Here is a 17,197-nt window from a genome sequence, read left to right as displayed (position 1 = left end):
AGATACAGTCAATTTTAATGGTAAGGACAGGATATTTGAAATTCTGAGTTAGTAGATCCTGGTAACTCCCAGGCTTCTCTTAGCTTTTTCATTAACCTAATGCAATATTAACCTCGTCAATAGTACGGTGTTCCTTATTTTGCAGTGCAGATAGCTAATGAGTGATGAATACACACTTCTCATTTTTTCTCTTATTTTGCAAATAGAGCCCTATTTCATTGAATTCTACGCCAGGACAGGCTGCTATTTCACAATACCTCAGTCTATGCACCTCCTGAAAGAAGAGGGAGGAAGGATGGAGAAGGAAGGAGGAACACCACCGTTCCACCTGTAACCGACCACTAGACAGGTCAAGAGGAGAAAAAACCCTCATAACGAAAAGCTGTCCTCTCCTGGGATGTTTATTCCAGACGGGTGCCCTGGGCCCCATGATACAAACGCACATTTGCATTGTATTTCTCCCCTCAGAACCACCCTCGGTTCCCCCAGCTCCCCCTCACGAAGGCCCGGCCCAGCATCGCCTTCCCGCTGCCGGGCGCCTGCCCCCCGCGCCGCGGGCCCCTCACCGCCGCCGGTTCCCCGCCATTGCCACCCCCTAACCGGCGTCCCGCATTAAAGCTCCCCAGCTTCCACAGTCCCTTCCTGCCCTTCCTCTTCCCGCCGCCCCATCCCCAGCCGAGCGGCGCTGAGGCGGGGCGTTAACGGCCGCCGCCGGCGAGGGGGCGCTCCGGGCGTGGTGGCGCCGCGGGCCCGGCAGGCGGCGCTGCGCGGCAGCCGCCATCGCCGCTCCGCGGAGCTCGGCGGCTGCTTGGGGCCGAGGAGGGCCGGGGCGGCTGCGGCGCGGCTTCCCGGGCGCGGGGGAAAGGACCCTGGGCTGGGCCGAGGCGACGGCGGGCGCTGGGTGTCGGCGGCGCCATGGGGAAGCGGGATAACCGGGTGGTGAGTAACGTGGGGCAGCTCGGCGGGGGCCAGGCCGGCGCTGGGATCCGCCACAGCCGCGGCACCTTCGGGCGGGCCCCGGCCGGGAAGCTGTGGGGAGCTGGGCGCTGCCTCAGTTCGACCAGCCGCACCGCTGTGGCGGCCCAGGCGGGCCTGTCCGTGCTCCGGCCGCCGACGGGAGGGGGGCTAGATCGGGGCCGCCGCCCCGCAGCGGGGGAGAAGAGGGGCCCCGAGCCGCCGGGCCTGCGCCGCGGCGGGCGGGAGGCCCTCGAACGGGCGGGAGGCACCCGAACGGGGGGGCCGGCCGGCCTTGCGGCCCCGTGCCGCCAGACAACAAAGACGGGTCGTGCCCGGCGGGCCCGCCCGGGCCGGGGGGGCGGCCTGGGCGGCCGGCGGTGCCGCGGCCCGGGATGTCCCTCGGTGTGGGTGGGCACCTGCCCGCGGCTCCCCGGCAGAACCTCGAATGGCCGTGTCAAAGCTGGCAGCTGTCGTGACTGACGCCCGCTTTGTGATCGGCGAAGTGGAGGCGGTTCAGATGCTGGCCTGGTCCTCACAGGAATAAAATGTTCCCAGTGTGGGTTGCAGCATTCGCTGAAGTGGCGCCCATCGTCACTACGCCGTGTTTCCTTCAACTCGGCCTCCGGCTGTGCCCGAGGGATTCGAAATTCGGCTTTACGCAGCTCTGCTGACCTCGGGAGCCAGCAGTCACGGGGCCAGAAGTGCGCTTCTACACCCCTGATTGCAGAGCCTAATTTTACACTGTTAGCACACTCACCCCTCCTCGTATTTCTCTTTAAACTTTTTCATACGCCTTAGCCATTCATGTTATGCTCGTGTTTCATTTAGGCATTGTAAATTTAAAATTGATGAGTTTTATGATTAAAAACAAGTCGTAAGACTTATTTTTTTTCCCCGTTGTAGTATATGCTATGAGTTGGTACTCAGATCCATTCAGGGAAATCTCGTTGCTTACCTTGGTGGAATAATATGTAATAGGCATGATGGACGTATACAAATGGATAGCTGAGTGTCTTTGATTACTTTATTACGGCATGAAAATAATGGAGTCCACTGAGAATGAGTTGGTGGCGTTAGACTACAAGATCCGGCCTATGCTTGACTTGTATTGCCCTCTTGTAATGTTTTTGTGTGTACTTGGGTCTCTATTTATTTATTTATTATTAATTTTCTTTTAATGGGACAGTTGGGATAAACATACTAAAGCCAGCCAATCTTTATATTCCTATATAAAGTTCATTATGCCACGATGGCTGCTAGTAAAGACAAGTTATAATATAGGACCCTTTGCTTCTCTTCTATGATCATAGAGCTTTTCACCTGTTACGTCTCTCCCATGTCACTTTATAAATAGGCCATTGTTTTCACTATTTGGAGATGGAAAATAAATTTGTTTTTTTCACATCTGCAGGATACCTGCAAGGCAGTTATAGTTTGTACTGCTTGCCCAGAGAACCCTAGCTGACTGAAGGTGCCTTATGCTTTTCATGAGCATGAAAGCTATACAACAAATACCTCTTAATAACTACTTGAGCAAACTACCGAAAGAAGAAAATGAATGTGCAGACAAGCACTTCCTTTATTGAGAGTGCATTTCTGTGCTCTCTCTTGCTAGTGACATGCAGTTTGGCAAAGTAGTGTAAATACTTCTAAGAAATGTTTATTGGTGAAGTAATTCTTCATAAATAAGCCTGTTTGAAATAACAAGAACATGTTTTAAGACATAAATTTCCTAATTGTGGAATATAGAGCGGCATTCAGTCATTATGTGCTTGCTGCCAGAAAGTTAAAGAAAGCCACTGCAGGGAGGAAGCTTCCTAGCTGGTTATCTGGGGTCAGTTTGAGGAAGCAGAAAAACAACATTTGACAGTTGTAGCCTCCTCTGCAGGCAAAGAGCAAGTTTTGTTGGGGGTGGTGGGGTGTTCATTTCAGGTTAGTTATTTTGGTAAGAAAGTAGCTAATTTTAAGAGCAGCAAGAAACCCTGTTTTTTAGGAATAATAATTATGTAAGAAGCTAGAGCTTTCAGATACAAATTCTTGAACAGTAACCAAAAAGAGCTGACTCATTTTGCTCACTGGAGTAAGGCAAGTCACGAATTACGTTTCTGTTGTCTTTAGTGGATCTAGTACATTTAAATTACCTTTGTTTAGTGAAAACAGTGTTCAAATACTGCCTTCCTGCCTTGCTAAAGGAGCTCCTTTTCCACTCAAAGCTGAATTCAAATGCAGAATTTTTACTCATTTGTAGGTTTGTAATGTAATAAAATGCTAGAGTTAATAAGGTGAATACCTTTAAGTGTTATAACTATTTGAGTGCGTACATCCACCTGGCTACAGAACATGCCAAGCTGAGATTAAACGAGTTTAAATTGGCATACGTCAGCATTTACTTCCCCTTGTTAGTTAGCCTTTTTGCATGAATTAAATCAACAAAACACAGCCCCAAGAAATGGCAGCAAATATCACCCTTAAAGTTGCAAAGTCAACTTGAGTCAAAAAATGGTCCACTTGAAAGAGTCCTCTCATTGCTTCAGTGTGGTCCAGCTGATGGACAGTGAGCCAAATTTGGTGTGGGAAGTGCTTCCCTCTGAGCTGCTGCCTCTTCGCAGGCAGAGCCTGGAGTCCCTTTTCGAGGACTGAATGTAGCCCCAAGAGCTGAACACCACGAGCCTGCTCACCGTCCAGCCCAGAGACCCAGCGTTGCTGTGGCCACCTCTCCTGCAGTGTTGGGGGGGCGAACAGCAGGGGAGGCAGCAGCTGCTGCTTTTGACAGCTTTCACATATGGTCACTTGCTGTGTAGGGTGGTTTCTGAATGCTTACTTTATGGCCTGAGAAAAAGCAGTGTTGGACTTGTAACAGCTGCACATATGGTCAAATCTTTACTTTAAATCTACAAAATGTTGTACTTTAAAAAACAAAAAAAAAGAAAGAAACAAAACCCCAAAGTTAGTCATTGTTTTGATTATTTGATTTTTTTTTTCCCCCTCATCTCTGAATTGTGGACAGTATGAATAGCGTGTGTTATGTTTTGCAAAGTAAATTGTGAAGTGCTGGGATGACGTAGTGATAAAAGCCCATGAGGTAAAGGGGTACACGTACCTTCCTTTTGCATGAGCAAAGTATTATTGGAATAAAAAAATACTGAAGAATTTTTTGCTAGATTAGAGTTTTTCCATTAATTGCAGAGGTGGATTATGGATTCTAAGTTTTAAATTCACCTTTCATAACCTATTACCTTTCTAGAGTGAATATGAAGAGGATGCATGGGTTTGAAAGATGGAATACCTCATAACATTGGGGGTTTTGGGGTTTTGTATTTTTTTCCTCCTTAAAATAGCCCTAAGTCACAGAATTTTCATACGCGCATAATTGTAGCGGAGCACCACTGCTTGCTTGATTTGGTGTTACAGCAAAAACTTTATGCATTATTTGTTGAATCTACTATCATCAATTTTGAGCAGAACTTTAAAGGCATAAGATCTATTGTCCCAGAGAGTAAGCCGAAATCTAATTACATTTTCCATATCCCAAGGAAGAATATTTCAGTAGTAGTTGTGCTGTCCTCAGTTTGCGAAATCATTGCTCAGGGAGCGGAATTATTGTAAGGACCGTGGACTGTTTGTGGATGAATTCATTCTGCCGCAGCATAACTCAAATTGAAAGCACTTACCTGAGTTTTTCTGCCAGACCAAATCAGCTTGGTTTAGTTAAATATTTTATGTTTTTAGAAACAAGTCAGTGGGTGAGAAAATGTTTCTGTGAAGAACAGTACAGACAGATTTTGGTATTATAGAGCAGCTGATGAATTTTTTATTTCTTTTTGTTCTTTCATATTCAAGGCTTATATGAATCCCATAGCTATGGCCAGAGCGCGAGGTCCTGCACAAAATTCTGGACCAACAATACAAGACTACTTGAACAGGCCAAGACCAACATGGTAAGTGGCAATGCCTATCTGACCTTCTAAGTAAAAGATTTGTTCCCTCTTACTAAGATGCCACCGTTACCTACCTCCTCCCCAGAATACCCATCAATACATTTCGAAAGATTCCTTGTCTCTGACCAAGGCATTCTTTTCTAAATATGTGTTCCATCTCCTCTTCTTAAAACAATAGTATTTCTTTTTGAAATACATATTTCTCATTTGTCTTTAAATATTTTGGCAGCTTGCTCAGAAGAGGAAAATGTTGGTTATTTGACTTCTTTCACAAATCCTAATACCTAAAGCCTGCATATTTATTTATTTTTTAAACTAATCTCTAGACAAACATTTTGCTGGTATATTCTTAGAGCACAGTTTACCCTACCCAACAAAATCATCACTTTGAGATATTACCAAGAGCTTGCTCTACGTTCAGTCCATTTTGCCTCCTTTCATAAGACATTAGAGAACAATTTACCTAATTGCAAAGTTAGCTTTAGATCTTTCAGAAGGATTTAGCTAGCATACTTAAGTTATTAGGTTTAGGTTACCATATGCATAACATCTAAGACACATTCATTCTTCTTTCTGTTGGAAGTTCAGCCAAAGCTAAACTTCAAAAAGCCCTACAAAAAGTTAGACACTGCAGAAGGTATTTCTAATTGTGAAAATTGTGATGTCTCATCCTTTTTATGTAGGGAAGAAGTGAAAGAGCAACTAGAAAAGAAAAAGAAAGGATCCAGGGCTTTGGCTGAGTTTGAAGAAAAGATGAATGAGGTTGGTAATGTTATTAGTATGTTAATACTTGACTCATATGCTACTTTTCCTCCATGATCGTTAACAGCACCAAGTATCCATAATATTTCACTTCGCTCAAGCTTTTAATGAGTAAATGTTTTGTTTGTATTGGATGTTAAGGTTACCCCTTAATCAATGAAGAGCTTCTCTCAATTCAGAGAAACACTATATAAAAAGTTTTGAAAATTGCTGAATAAAACTGTAACTTTTCATAAATGTAAATATATAAATGAAACTCGTGCATTTTCCAGTATGATAAACTAAAGTCTGTTGTGTTAATCTTCACTTGTTTAAGGTCACACTATCCAAATATATTGGAAAGAGGTGTATTACTGGAAACAGATGTCTTTGGCAAGGAATGTACATCTGATATTGATACGGGAGGAAGCACAAAGAATGGCCTTCAATATACTGATAGGACTGTTAAGCACTACTTTCTCATCCTATGCTGATTACATTCCATGCTGGTTCCCTGCTATAAATGCAGCTGTTCTGATGCTTGTGTTCAGTACCTCCTGGAGATCACCATAGTATAAGAAAGTTTCACATATAACTCCTGTCGTATACGTAGGAAGAAATTAATATATGATTAATTTAACTGTTCCTTCTTGGGTTCTGGTATCTTGGGATGAGCTTCAAGCAGTAGTCTTCATTGTGTGTGAGTTTTTGGTTGAAGTAGATCATGCTTCTCCTGTGTTACTGAAGGACATAGTATCTCCACGCTTGCTTTACTTTTTTTACTTTTTTACTGTGCTATCTCTCCTATTTTACTGACAGGTGTGCTTTTTTGTTTAAGACCTAACAGTACACAGTCTTAAAATAATTTCAAGAGAAAGCCGCCTAATAAAACACAGGCTGTTTTCAGAGACCCCTCGGGTAGCTGTGGGTAGCTGGTGTATCAAAAAAAACCTGCTGCAATACTGCGTAGGTGCTACCTTGGACCATGGAAATATATTATGCACAGCAGTGTGTCCTGGCTAATCTGCCACATCTCTCAGCAGTGCTGTTCAGCTAATTCACAGTATGCTGACTTGGGGATCTGTGTATCGTGCTGCATTGCACAGGTATAATCTTACTTAATTCCTGATATTTCTGTCCCTTCAGCACAAAGCACGTTGCTTTGCCAATACAATATGCAGCTTCAATGTGAGGAAAGGGAGGGTCGGAATAATAATAATCATAAAAAAGGGAGCACGTGATGTGTCTGCCACAGGACGCAGGAATAGTGCAGATTGAAGCTAGCAGCCTTTCAGGCTCATGGGAGCAGGTTGATGTTTCAGAGCTTTTGAAGGGGGGATTTTTGGTAAACCTGGAAAGCTTATGAGAAATTGAAAAGGAGGAATGGGAGGAGACTTTTACCCATGCAGTGTGCTTGGCCTAACAAAAATAAGAGCATTTCTACGAAGATGTGTATAATAATTTAATACTCAAATCATTGTTGACACCAACAAGGCCCAGAACAGACACGAAAGACATCCATACGTTGAAGAAGGACCAGGAGACTTTGTCTTGAAATTTTGCTTCATGTGATTTTAAACCAAAGATAAAATAAGTGTTTTTCTGGTAGGGTTCCCTGGCTTTCTAAAGCACTCCAGCAAGAGCACTGTGATACAAAACCAAAAATACCATAACTGACGACCTCCAAGATAAATGACAATGTTCAACTTGTTTGGATTTAAAAGATTAATGTGTGAACTAACAAAGTATTTCACTTAAAATTCTGCAAAATCAAATGCATTATAGCCTTGTTTAACATTATATGTTGTTTATTTTCTGTGGGTTTTGTGAAAACTATATAATGCCAGGTAGAGGACAAGATTTTGAAAAAGGTCTCTTAAAACAAGCTGTTTGGAAATGATGCTCATGTCACTGTTTCTGTTTGGTTTTGTTTTCAGAATTGGAAGAAAGAACTGGAAAAACACAGGGAGAAATTACTGGGTGGAAATGAGAGTTCCTCCAAAAAGAAGGAGGTAAGTTTTTTTTCAATTTCATACAATCTGTGTTTGGAACTGGATTTATCATCGATGCTGCCAATACAGAATGTCATAAATACATTTTAAAAGCCAGCATCAAAGTACATAAACCAAAATGCACAACAAAAGAACATGATGCCAAGTAACATTTGTTTTATTCTGTTTTTAAGAAAAAGAAAAAGGAAAAGAAGAAATCTAATAGGGTGAGCAAAATTTTTGGTTTTCTGCTTTGAGGTTGTTCCTATTTGTCATTTAAGCTCTTTTGGAAAGAATGAATATAGCTGTAATTTTAAATTTAGCTGTTAAATTGACTGATTTTTATTTGAGAGAGGTGGCTTACATTCTATACAAGGAGAATTTTACTTCTGCTTAAGGGGAGGAAAAGAGCATTAAATATATACTATTAAATGAGAAATGTTAGAAGTCACTTTTTACAGTTTTATTTAAGAAAATCTATGTAACACCAGCTTCTGGGAAGTAAAATATCATTGATAATACTTCAAATTAAGAGATTTTAAAGAAAGTGTTTGGATGGACTTTTGACTATTTGCCAGACAAAATGCTGCATCTCACAAGCTTCACTTTTTGTTGTGTTTGGTCAAGTTGTCTTCATCTTCCTCTTCTTCATCAAGCTCTGATTCTTCCAGCAGTTCATCTGATTCAGAAGATGAGGTAAGAACTAACTTACTAGAATATAATGTTTTGTTTGAGGCTTATTTTGGTAGTATTGTTTGAGGGGTTGGTTTGCGTAAACCTATTTAATTTTTATGCATTTGGTACATATAATAAAGTTGTGAATTTTAGATTTATATCTGTTCAAGAATTTCTTTATGAGCACTATAAATTTTGAGTGGCTGGCTTGTAAACTGGATCCATTTCTGTTTTGACATTGAATTGTATGCTTTTTCAGTAGAACCCCCATCTAATCATAAAAATGCAAACATACCATTTTTACTTTTTAGCAAAAATCTTTGTTACAAATAATCAGATTCTACAGCACACATCTAAATAATAAACAGAATCTAGAGAACCTGGATTTTTCACCAGTTTACACTTTTTCAGTACAGAAGAGTTATGAAGGTCCTCCACTAAAAGAAATCAGTTGTAGTATACTTTATTATTCCTCAAGAGAACGTGATAACATGTAGGAATTTGGTGTTCCCTTTTCTTTACATTTAATGTAAGTCTTTAATTCTAGTGAGAATAAATTCAAATTTGTGTTTTTCTTTTTTTCCTATGATATTTGTGGATAGGACAAAAAGCAAGGGAAGAAAAAAAGGAAAAAGAAATACCGCTCCTCACGGAAATCTTCAACAAGCTCAACTTCCGAATCAGAGTCAGACAGCAAGGTAAATATGCAGCTGTGCTACCCTTGGCAAGTTTTCTCAGTCTGTGCTATTTGTCTACACAAACATTTCTGACTTTTGCATATTGATACTTTTTATCTTCCAAATTTAAAGCCATGCATTCTTATTGAAGCTGAGCGGCACTCAGATGCAATCTGGAATTTACCTCCACTGGCTACAATGCCTGGCAAAAATAATTTTAACTTTAGAAACTCCTCAAACCAGGACAGTGAACATGCTTTATTCTGGCAATTTTTAGCTGTTTTTCAAAATTCAGATATAGGCAGTTCTTGTGCTGTTCAAATGTTTAGTTTTAATAGGACATAAACCCTTAAAAAAAAAATGTTCTGTGAAGTTCTTGTAAATATGCTATTTAATTGTACACCATCTGTGAAAATACAGATATTGCCAGATACCATGGCCAGGATATTGCCTTTCTAAATATCTGTGGACTGGGTAGTTTCCTACTGTAGACTATTGGAGAACTGAGCCTTTCCCAAATGCATATTAAATTGAAGGTGTCTCTTTTTTTTTTTTTCCTTTTCTGACAGTAGAGCAATGTACATACACAGGCTTACTGAATGAACAAAAAAGTGGAAAAGATATATGAGGCAATTTGTTGTGTTGTGCTAGCATTTTTCTGTGTTACAGCGGACAGTAACTGTACTTCTTGTCTAAATATTAATAATACAGAGAGTTGTTAAGATTACATGTGTAGACTTTATGACAGGCTTTCACCAGAATACCTAATTCAGTGTGGTATAAATTGTGATGAATCACTGTTTGCATACACCTATGAATTTGTGCTAACGGGAGTTGGAAAACGCTTGCTACATGAAGGGACATGGAGATACCCTTACTGTTGAAATTTGAAGGCAGAAATCTCCATGGAAATATTTGCTTAATCCCTGCCAGATCAGCGGACATGGGCATTGATGGAGAATAAAGACTACAGACTGTTAGATGTTAGATGTACGTTATATGTGGTTACAGCAGTGACAGATGGTATCCTTTCCATAGGCTCTCTACATGTATTGCAAGTACTCTGTTACCTGATTCCATACAGACCTTTTCACACCACTGGTTCATTAAATTAGTGGCTGCATCAAAATTATGGCTTTTTCATATTTTTCCAGTTAACTGCAAGGTAGAAAGAATAACTCTGAAGAACAACCTTCAATAGACAGAAAAAGACAGCGGGTCAGGCGGGCGGCTTTTGGGATATCTACCTTTTTCCTGAAATAATTTTATCATGGTTTATCTTTTTCTTTCTATTTAGGACAGCACAAAAAAGAAAAGGTCAAAGGAAGATTATGAAAGAGAGAAGGTATTTTTACTCTTGAAATACTTACATCAGAACTGCATTTTACGTATATAATAGAATGCTCTCTTTTTTCTCTTTTTTTTTTTTTTTTAATACTGATTGCCTCAATTTACACCTATGGAAATTTTCTGTCCAAAACAACACAGGCAGAAGGTATTCAGTACCTCCGATTTGAGGTAGACTTGTAGTAGTGTTCAGCTCCTGTTTTAGTAATTGTTACTGGAAACTGCTGGATCTGTTCTTGTTATGAAGGTAAATGAAGAAAGTATCTAATCTGCTCTAGCAGATGAGCTGCATTCTAGTATTTTGGGGTTTATCTTGAGCAGTCACGTTGAGCTAAAAATATGTGTGGTGATATTTCAGTGACATGCCTGGTAGGAGACTGCCTTGTTGCTGTAAATTAAGGAACAACAAGCAGAGGATTTATTTATCTAAATGTAGTCATAATTATAGATACTGTACTTCTGGTGGTTTTGAAAAAATCCAGAGAAAAATGTATTAGCTTAAGAAAAATTACCTTATTCTGTCTGCTCTTCTCTGAGCACGAAAACCCTCTCTCCCTCCAACCACCTCACCATTTTGTACACACATATGAGGACTTTCTTCCTTCTGTTATGTTTAATACAAATAATCTTGCTGACTTTAATTTTAGTTATTTCTACCCTATGTGTAAACTAACAATGCTTTGAGTCCACCCTGGTATTGCTCTCCAGTTACCTTTCTTATCACATCGGCCCCTACTACTCCAGTCAACAGTATTGACTTTGACGTTCAAATTCTCCATTGCGTAAGGCAAATGTTTTGATTATTTTTTTTCCTTGCTCATGCTTCCACTTCAGAGTTTCCACTTCCCACCAACTTGTTTTAACTTTAAGTAGCTTTTCTTCAAAGACCAAGTGTCTACCATAGCCCCTTATTCTTGATTAAGGTGTAATGCTACTTTCACACATCATCTGAAAGCAAAGGGCATTTGCTTGCCCCTACCTGAAAATGCCCTGTCTCTCAAATGGGCTGCATCATGTGTACTTTTGGGAAAGGACTGAGGTACCTATAATAGACTAAATAGCACAGGTGAGATGTGTGGTCCCACCTTGCAAAAAGATGATTAGCAAGAATTTTGTCAGTTTCTGGCCTTAGAAATTGAATGGAAGAAAACAGCTTCAGCCTTAGGAACACCTTGCCTGGCCCAGAGCAGAGGGAGGGGGTTGGAGGGAAGCAGGTCATCAGAGCAATCTCATGCAGCATCAAAAATTTAAAATAATATCAAAAAAAAGACTGTCCTTTAAATATACTGAGATTATATACGAAGTGTTGAAGTGCAGCTGGCAGGGACAGCTTGTCCTGGTTGGACACAAATGTAGAGGGAGCTTTTTCTTTTAATTTCATCAACAAAGCAAGAATCTGAAGCTGCAGTGTTTGTATGTGCATATTGAGACATCTTCTTTTACTCAGTAGTATTTAAAAATGGTGAAACATTTTATTTTCAAATGCTTACTCTTTCATGTGTTATGACTTAAAATAGATTATACTGTAGTATTATTCCCTTCACTTTTAAAAGGCTGCTGTATCTTGGTAACAAGAGAAAGGTATATGCAGAAAAAGATTATTGCCACTGAAAGCATTTTAACAGTTGGTAGGGTAATTTATTGATGAGTAATTAGTTTAATGTCAAAAATATTTAAAAATATTTCACAACTTAGAAATAATATTTCAATCTAAGTTTTAAGCAGAAGTTTTATAAAATTTGAAAAGCCTGACTTTACTCGCAAACATATTACTTTGTGTAGGAAGGAAAAAATCACCACAGGAAAAGGAAGAAGGCCAGTCGTGGTGATGGACCTTTATCATCAGAATCCTTATCAGAATCGGATCAGACAGAGGAGGTCAGTGTGAAACCTCAATTTCACGTGTTATAATGCTTTTAGCTTACTGATTCATGAGTGAATTAATGAATTAGCTTAGATTTAATATATTGTTGAAACTGTTCTCCCCTGTACGGTTGATTACAGCACATTCAAAGTTGTTTGTATTTTTCTCATTAATAAAAACTTCTAATAAGAATTGTTTAGTACAGCTCCTATCACCTATAAGTCATTTTGTATCCATTTTCTTGAAATTTTTCAACTTCTTATGGATATTTTAGAGCTCAATGAAATGAGACTAAGTGATCTGTGTGGTGACCTTTGCAGACTTCTCTCTGGTGTTTGTGAATAGATTGGCAGATTTCAAGATGGCTAAAATTTTATTGCTCCCTTTTCCAGTGAATTACAAAAATTGTGTACGTAATAATATTCTCATCCTTGTGTATATCTACTTTGAGGATTTGTACTCTTTTAGGATTACAAAATTTGGGAAGGTTGCAATGTCTTGCAGTTTTTCATTAAGAATTTTTACCGTGTTATTAGCTTAGTAATTTTACCTTTATATCTCTGCTGTTTCTTGTTCTGCTGTGTGTTAAAAGTGAAGTGTGTTCCCAAATCGGATAATGCATATTCTAGACTATAACACAGATAACCAGTGTTTCTTCATGGTTTATTGTTCAGTATATTCTACTACTGTTGTGCTATCATTCATTTATATGCAACAAAAGCTCAAACTTTTATTTAAAACAGCATTTCCAAAGCTACTCTCCCGTTAACATTTGATTTATTTTTTTTATTTTTAGGTGCAAGCAAAAAAGAAGAAAAACAATGAGGAAAAAGAGAAAACAGCAAGTATCCTTCTTACTCATACTGTAGTTTTAGGATATAAATGCTCTGTATTTGTTTAATTTCCAATTTCGCATTTTTCAGTAATACACATTTTTTTATAGCAAAAGTCTACACTCACATGAATCTAAATTACCGATTTCTCTATTTACCTGCTGAAGTCACTTTTTCATTTGTTGAACCAAAGGAAGAATTTGTCACTATTTTACCTATATAGATATACATGATTTGAGATCATAAAAGTTTAATGCTTATTGTAGCATACCTTTTACTCTATATCAACCTACCAGAACTACTAATATCTGTATAGCATCAGGTAGGGTAGCAATCTGCCATACAGACATTAGTGCTGTTCCTTCATTAGTGTTGTGTGTAATTCTTCCTTGGTAAGCCACCTCTACCAGACCATGAAAAGGGCCTTGGGACATAATCACTGCAACATCTATACTAATATATTTTTCCCCCAACCAAATAAAAAGCTGTCAGCAACCTGTTATTTTTCTCAATGTTGTTGATTTGTTTCTGTTGGTAAAAGTGTGAGGAACGTTCAGCAGTGATTTATATAGAACCCAGACTCATCATGTGTACCTGAGGTTCCTCAGTTGGGAGTAGGGTGATTTTGAGACCCAAAGTGCTCACTTGAGATGTCTGTGTATCTTTCTATCTCCCCTGTCAGCAACAGTGTTCCTAATTAGCCATCTCAGTTGTCTAGATGAGCTATTACGAAGGGAAAGCTTAAATTAGTCACCTAAAAATGCAAGCATAGGAGTATCAGTGATACTCAATGCACATTTTCCATGGAACTTGTTTGGTTTTTTTCATAATCACATAAGCTGTTTGCCAAAAAATTTGCAGTCACCGATTATGGGTTTTTTCTTACAAGAACTGTGTAAGTAATATGTATAAAAGCTTTTATACCAAGATGGTTTTGTTTACATAATGTCACACCTGTTCAAGAATTCCAGTTTAAATTCTGCTTGCAAAAAGACAAGACTGTATCTCTCAGCTTCTGTATTACAGTGATCAGGATAACTTCAGGGCTGAATCCAGTAATGTTAATTAAGTGTATTCATATTTACAATTGAGATCCTCATTATTTTATTTTAAACGAGGTACAAGTGCTGGAGATTCTAGCCAAGTGTAGTTGAACTACTTAATTTTGCACGGTAAATATAAGCACTTACTCTAAAATCTGTAAACATCTTCGTTATGCCCATGTATAGAAGATGTCACTGCTTGTCAGAGCACTTCCTTATTACTTTCTCAGAAACCTATAAAGCACCGAAAGTCATTTAAAAGATTAGGAAATATAACAGTGGCAGTGATGAGAGATGTGAAATAGCCAGACTGTGATGGAGATAAATTGAAGACTGTTCATAATATTGCAAATTACTGGGTAAAATATGAATTTTCTTTTTGTGATTTCTCAATAGGCTTCTATAAAAGTCTCCTTTGAAATGTCTTTGTAAAGATACCCTTTCTGTGCTCTCATTTTGCATTAGCAGAATTTAATAGATGGCAATTTTCTCATACCATAACTTCTATTTTTTTTATTTATTTTTTTTTAGGATAAAACAAAAAAGAGAAAGAAGCACAAGAAACATGGTAAAAAGAAGAAAAAGAAGATTGCTGGTTCAAATTCGGATTCGGAATAATATTTTAAAAAAACAAGACTATCAACAGAAGTGCAATGACTAAAGGAAACTTAAACTGTGAAATGACAGCAAACTTTACCAAACTGCATGAGTTTTCCTGTGTTTTAGAAATATTCCCAATCTTTCAGTAGCCAGCCAGGTGCAGCTGTGCTGGGAAAGACCATTGTTATTGCCTGCTGCTTAATACATGAGGTACAACTTTTATAAAATTCCAATAAGCAGTGTTAGATGTTTGAAACCGTATGAGATGGTAGTCCAGCTGAGGTGTAAAATATTGGAAAATAAGAGTTAAACTTTTTAGATAGTAAAAGTAGTCTTTTAAAGCATTAGTAATAGTCTTTATTTGTAAATCAGGACAAATAAAATCCCGAGTTCATCCTGCAAGTTAATATTATACAGCAGCTTGTAATAGTTTATGTCTGCTAATGGCATTTACAAAATGGGAAATTAATGATAACATTTAAAATGCTGCCTTTGTAGAAATGTTTATCATCTGCCCCATTACCGTCGTCATGCTTATGAGAAAGGGAATGCTACCATTTTGGCTAACTGAACAGGGTGCCTTTGCCTTTGATTCTTGCAAATCTCTGCTATTTTTAATCCGTGCAGCATCTCTGATTCTAGCGAAGCCGGAATTATTGTCAGCAGGCTTTTTCTGAATAAGCAGTTCTGGGCTTCTAAGCATGTGCTTCTGCATTAAGCAAGAGCAATGACATTTTGCAGTATAACTGACATTCAAAACCTGAAGATTTTACCTCTGAAATAGCGATAGATCTTTGCTAGTAAATATGCATATTTCATTTAATGTAATTTTGGTTTAGTTGGAACACTTCTTGCAAACACTGGTAGCTTTCTTTGTGTTATCTTTAGAATTGTTTTGCATGATTTGTACCATTTTTAAATTAACAAAATGCAGGTAATCATTTGTTGTAACCAGTTCTATGAATTACGTTCCACATGCAGAGTTTCATGTATGTATTTAGTTATTCTTATATTAAGTTCATTGCTGTGTTTAAGTGCACACTTGCTGAAGATATTTAGCATGTAAAAAGCAGGGTTTTGATACCTTAACAGCTTCATATTGAAGCTGATTTTACTCTAAGCAAGTTCAGTGGCAGACCTGTTACGTGATGTGTCTTGTTAGATAAAAAAACTACTGCCAGAATCTCATTAAAGATACTGTTTAAACAGTTTGTATTTATATTTTTGTACTTGAGGGCTACAGAATGTTGACTTAAATCATAAAGCTGTTTTACGTTAAATTAGTTGCTTTATAAATTGAAAAAAAAGCTTTTATAAATTAAATGTGCACGCAGGAAAACACAAGCAATTTGATTTTAGTTTTTACATGAAATTCTCATTCTGTCTTCCATTGAAGTAACATTGCTGGGCGTCCTCTGAGCCTTTAACAAACTGCCCGTCCATCCCGAGTGGTCAACAACTATAGATTGTACTCTTCATCCACTTTTTTCATTGCACAGGTGCTAACTCAGAACTTCCCACTGTTGCATAAGTTGTTTCAAATACTGTTTTGCCAAGAATTTCAAGACCTTTAAGACCTTGATTATTAGTCTGCAAACTGTAACTAAAAACTGGGGTAGAGAGATGATTTCGTATTGCCATTCTACAGAGAAATTGATTTCTCAAGTTGTGTTCTTGGGGGGGGGAAACAACCACTGAGTTGCAGCAGTGTTCCCCTGAAGGGATATTTCGATCAAATATTTTATACTGTTGGACTTGATGTTACTGATTCTAGACACTGTTTTGTCAGTGAGGTTAAAATAAAGGCAAGATGCAGTGAACAGTAGGGATTCGGTTTGGGGTTTGTGTTTGGCTTTGTTGGATTGTTTTCTTTTGAAGTTGTGACATCGCAGTTTTGGTAAAAGAACTTGTAATGAACCATAGCATAAATGCCCTGGTCTGTGTGGTACCTTATTTGACTTTGACACAACTGCCTGCAACGGAAAGAAATAAAAATGGAAATGAAAGCCCCAGTCTTCCAAATACATAAGCTGGTATGTCATTTTAATTGTCTGAATATAGCTATTTGTTCAGGTCAGGTGCTGCTGTGCTGCTTTGGGAGTGGCATGGCTGCTCGAGGGGTTTATGGGCTTTGTCAGTTCACAGCAAAGCTGCTTTAGTACCCACAGTGAAATGTTTCTGTTTTCAATACATTAACAAATACGTTGCAGCTCCCTCTTGCACCCTCTTTTTTCCTGAGGGAAGAGGAAAGTCTGGTCACAGCCCCTCGTTTTCCCGGTTCGTGCAGGTCCAGGTCCAGGCCCCGGCCCCGGGGGGGCGGGGGGAGCGGCACCAAAACCTGTGTTTCAGCAATGTGACAAAGCAGAAAACAAGCAAAATGGGACTAAAACTATTTTAATAGATTTTTGTCTTCTGACAGCTGATGAACAAAGAGTATTGTATGTAGTATTTAATTTTTAGCTCTTCTTTCCAGAAACATCTTTAGAAGTTTGACGTTCAGTTATTTTCTTTTCTACAACTGCTCTTTTTTT

General features: G+C 38.9%; 1 protein-coding gene across 1 annotated transcript; it reads left to right on the top strand.

Annotated features, from left to right (window-relative positions):
• Positions 1-741: 741 nt before the first annotated feature.
• On the top strand, positions 742-16,681 carry FAM133B (family with sequence similarity 133 member B). Its single transcript, XM_063324837.1, has 11 exons — positions 742-939; positions 4,798-4,895; positions 5,579-5,657; positions 7,574-7,648; positions 7,822-7,854; positions 8,255-8,323; positions 8,905-9,000; positions 10,277-10,324; positions 12,109-12,204; positions 12,987-13,031; positions 14,598-16,681. Exons 1-11 carry the CDS (start codon positions 916-918, stop codon positions 14,682-14,684), a joined length of 750 nt encoding a protein of 249 aa, XP_063180907.1. The 5' UTR covers positions 742-915; the 3' UTR covers positions 14,685-16,681.
• The last annotated feature ends 516 nt before the right edge of the window (positions 16,682-17,197 follow it).

This window comes from Chroicocephalus ridibundus, chromosome 2 (genome assembly GCF_963924245.1).
Source record: "Chroicocephalus ridibundus chromosome 2, bChrRid1.1, whole genome shotgun sequence".
Classification (NCBI taxonomy): Eukaryota; Metazoa; Chordata; class Aves; order Charadriiformes; family Laridae; genus Chroicocephalus; species Chroicocephalus ridibundus.
This window is presented reverse-complemented; position numbering and strand designations above follow the sequence as displayed.

Excerpts from the sequence above, each read along its gene's own strand:
- FAM133B (XM_063324837.1), top strand. The coding sequence starts at position 916 with ATGGGGAAGCGGGATAACCGGGTG. Across the intron at positions 5,658-7,573 it reads TTGAAGAAAAGATGAATGAG|AATTGGAAGAAAGAACTGGA; the intron begins GTTGGTAATGTT and ends TTTTGTTTTCAG. Across the intron at positions 9,001-10,276 it reads AATCAGAGTCAGACAGCAAG|GACAGCACAAAAAAGAAAAG; the intron begins GTAAATATGCAG and ends CTTTCTATTTAG.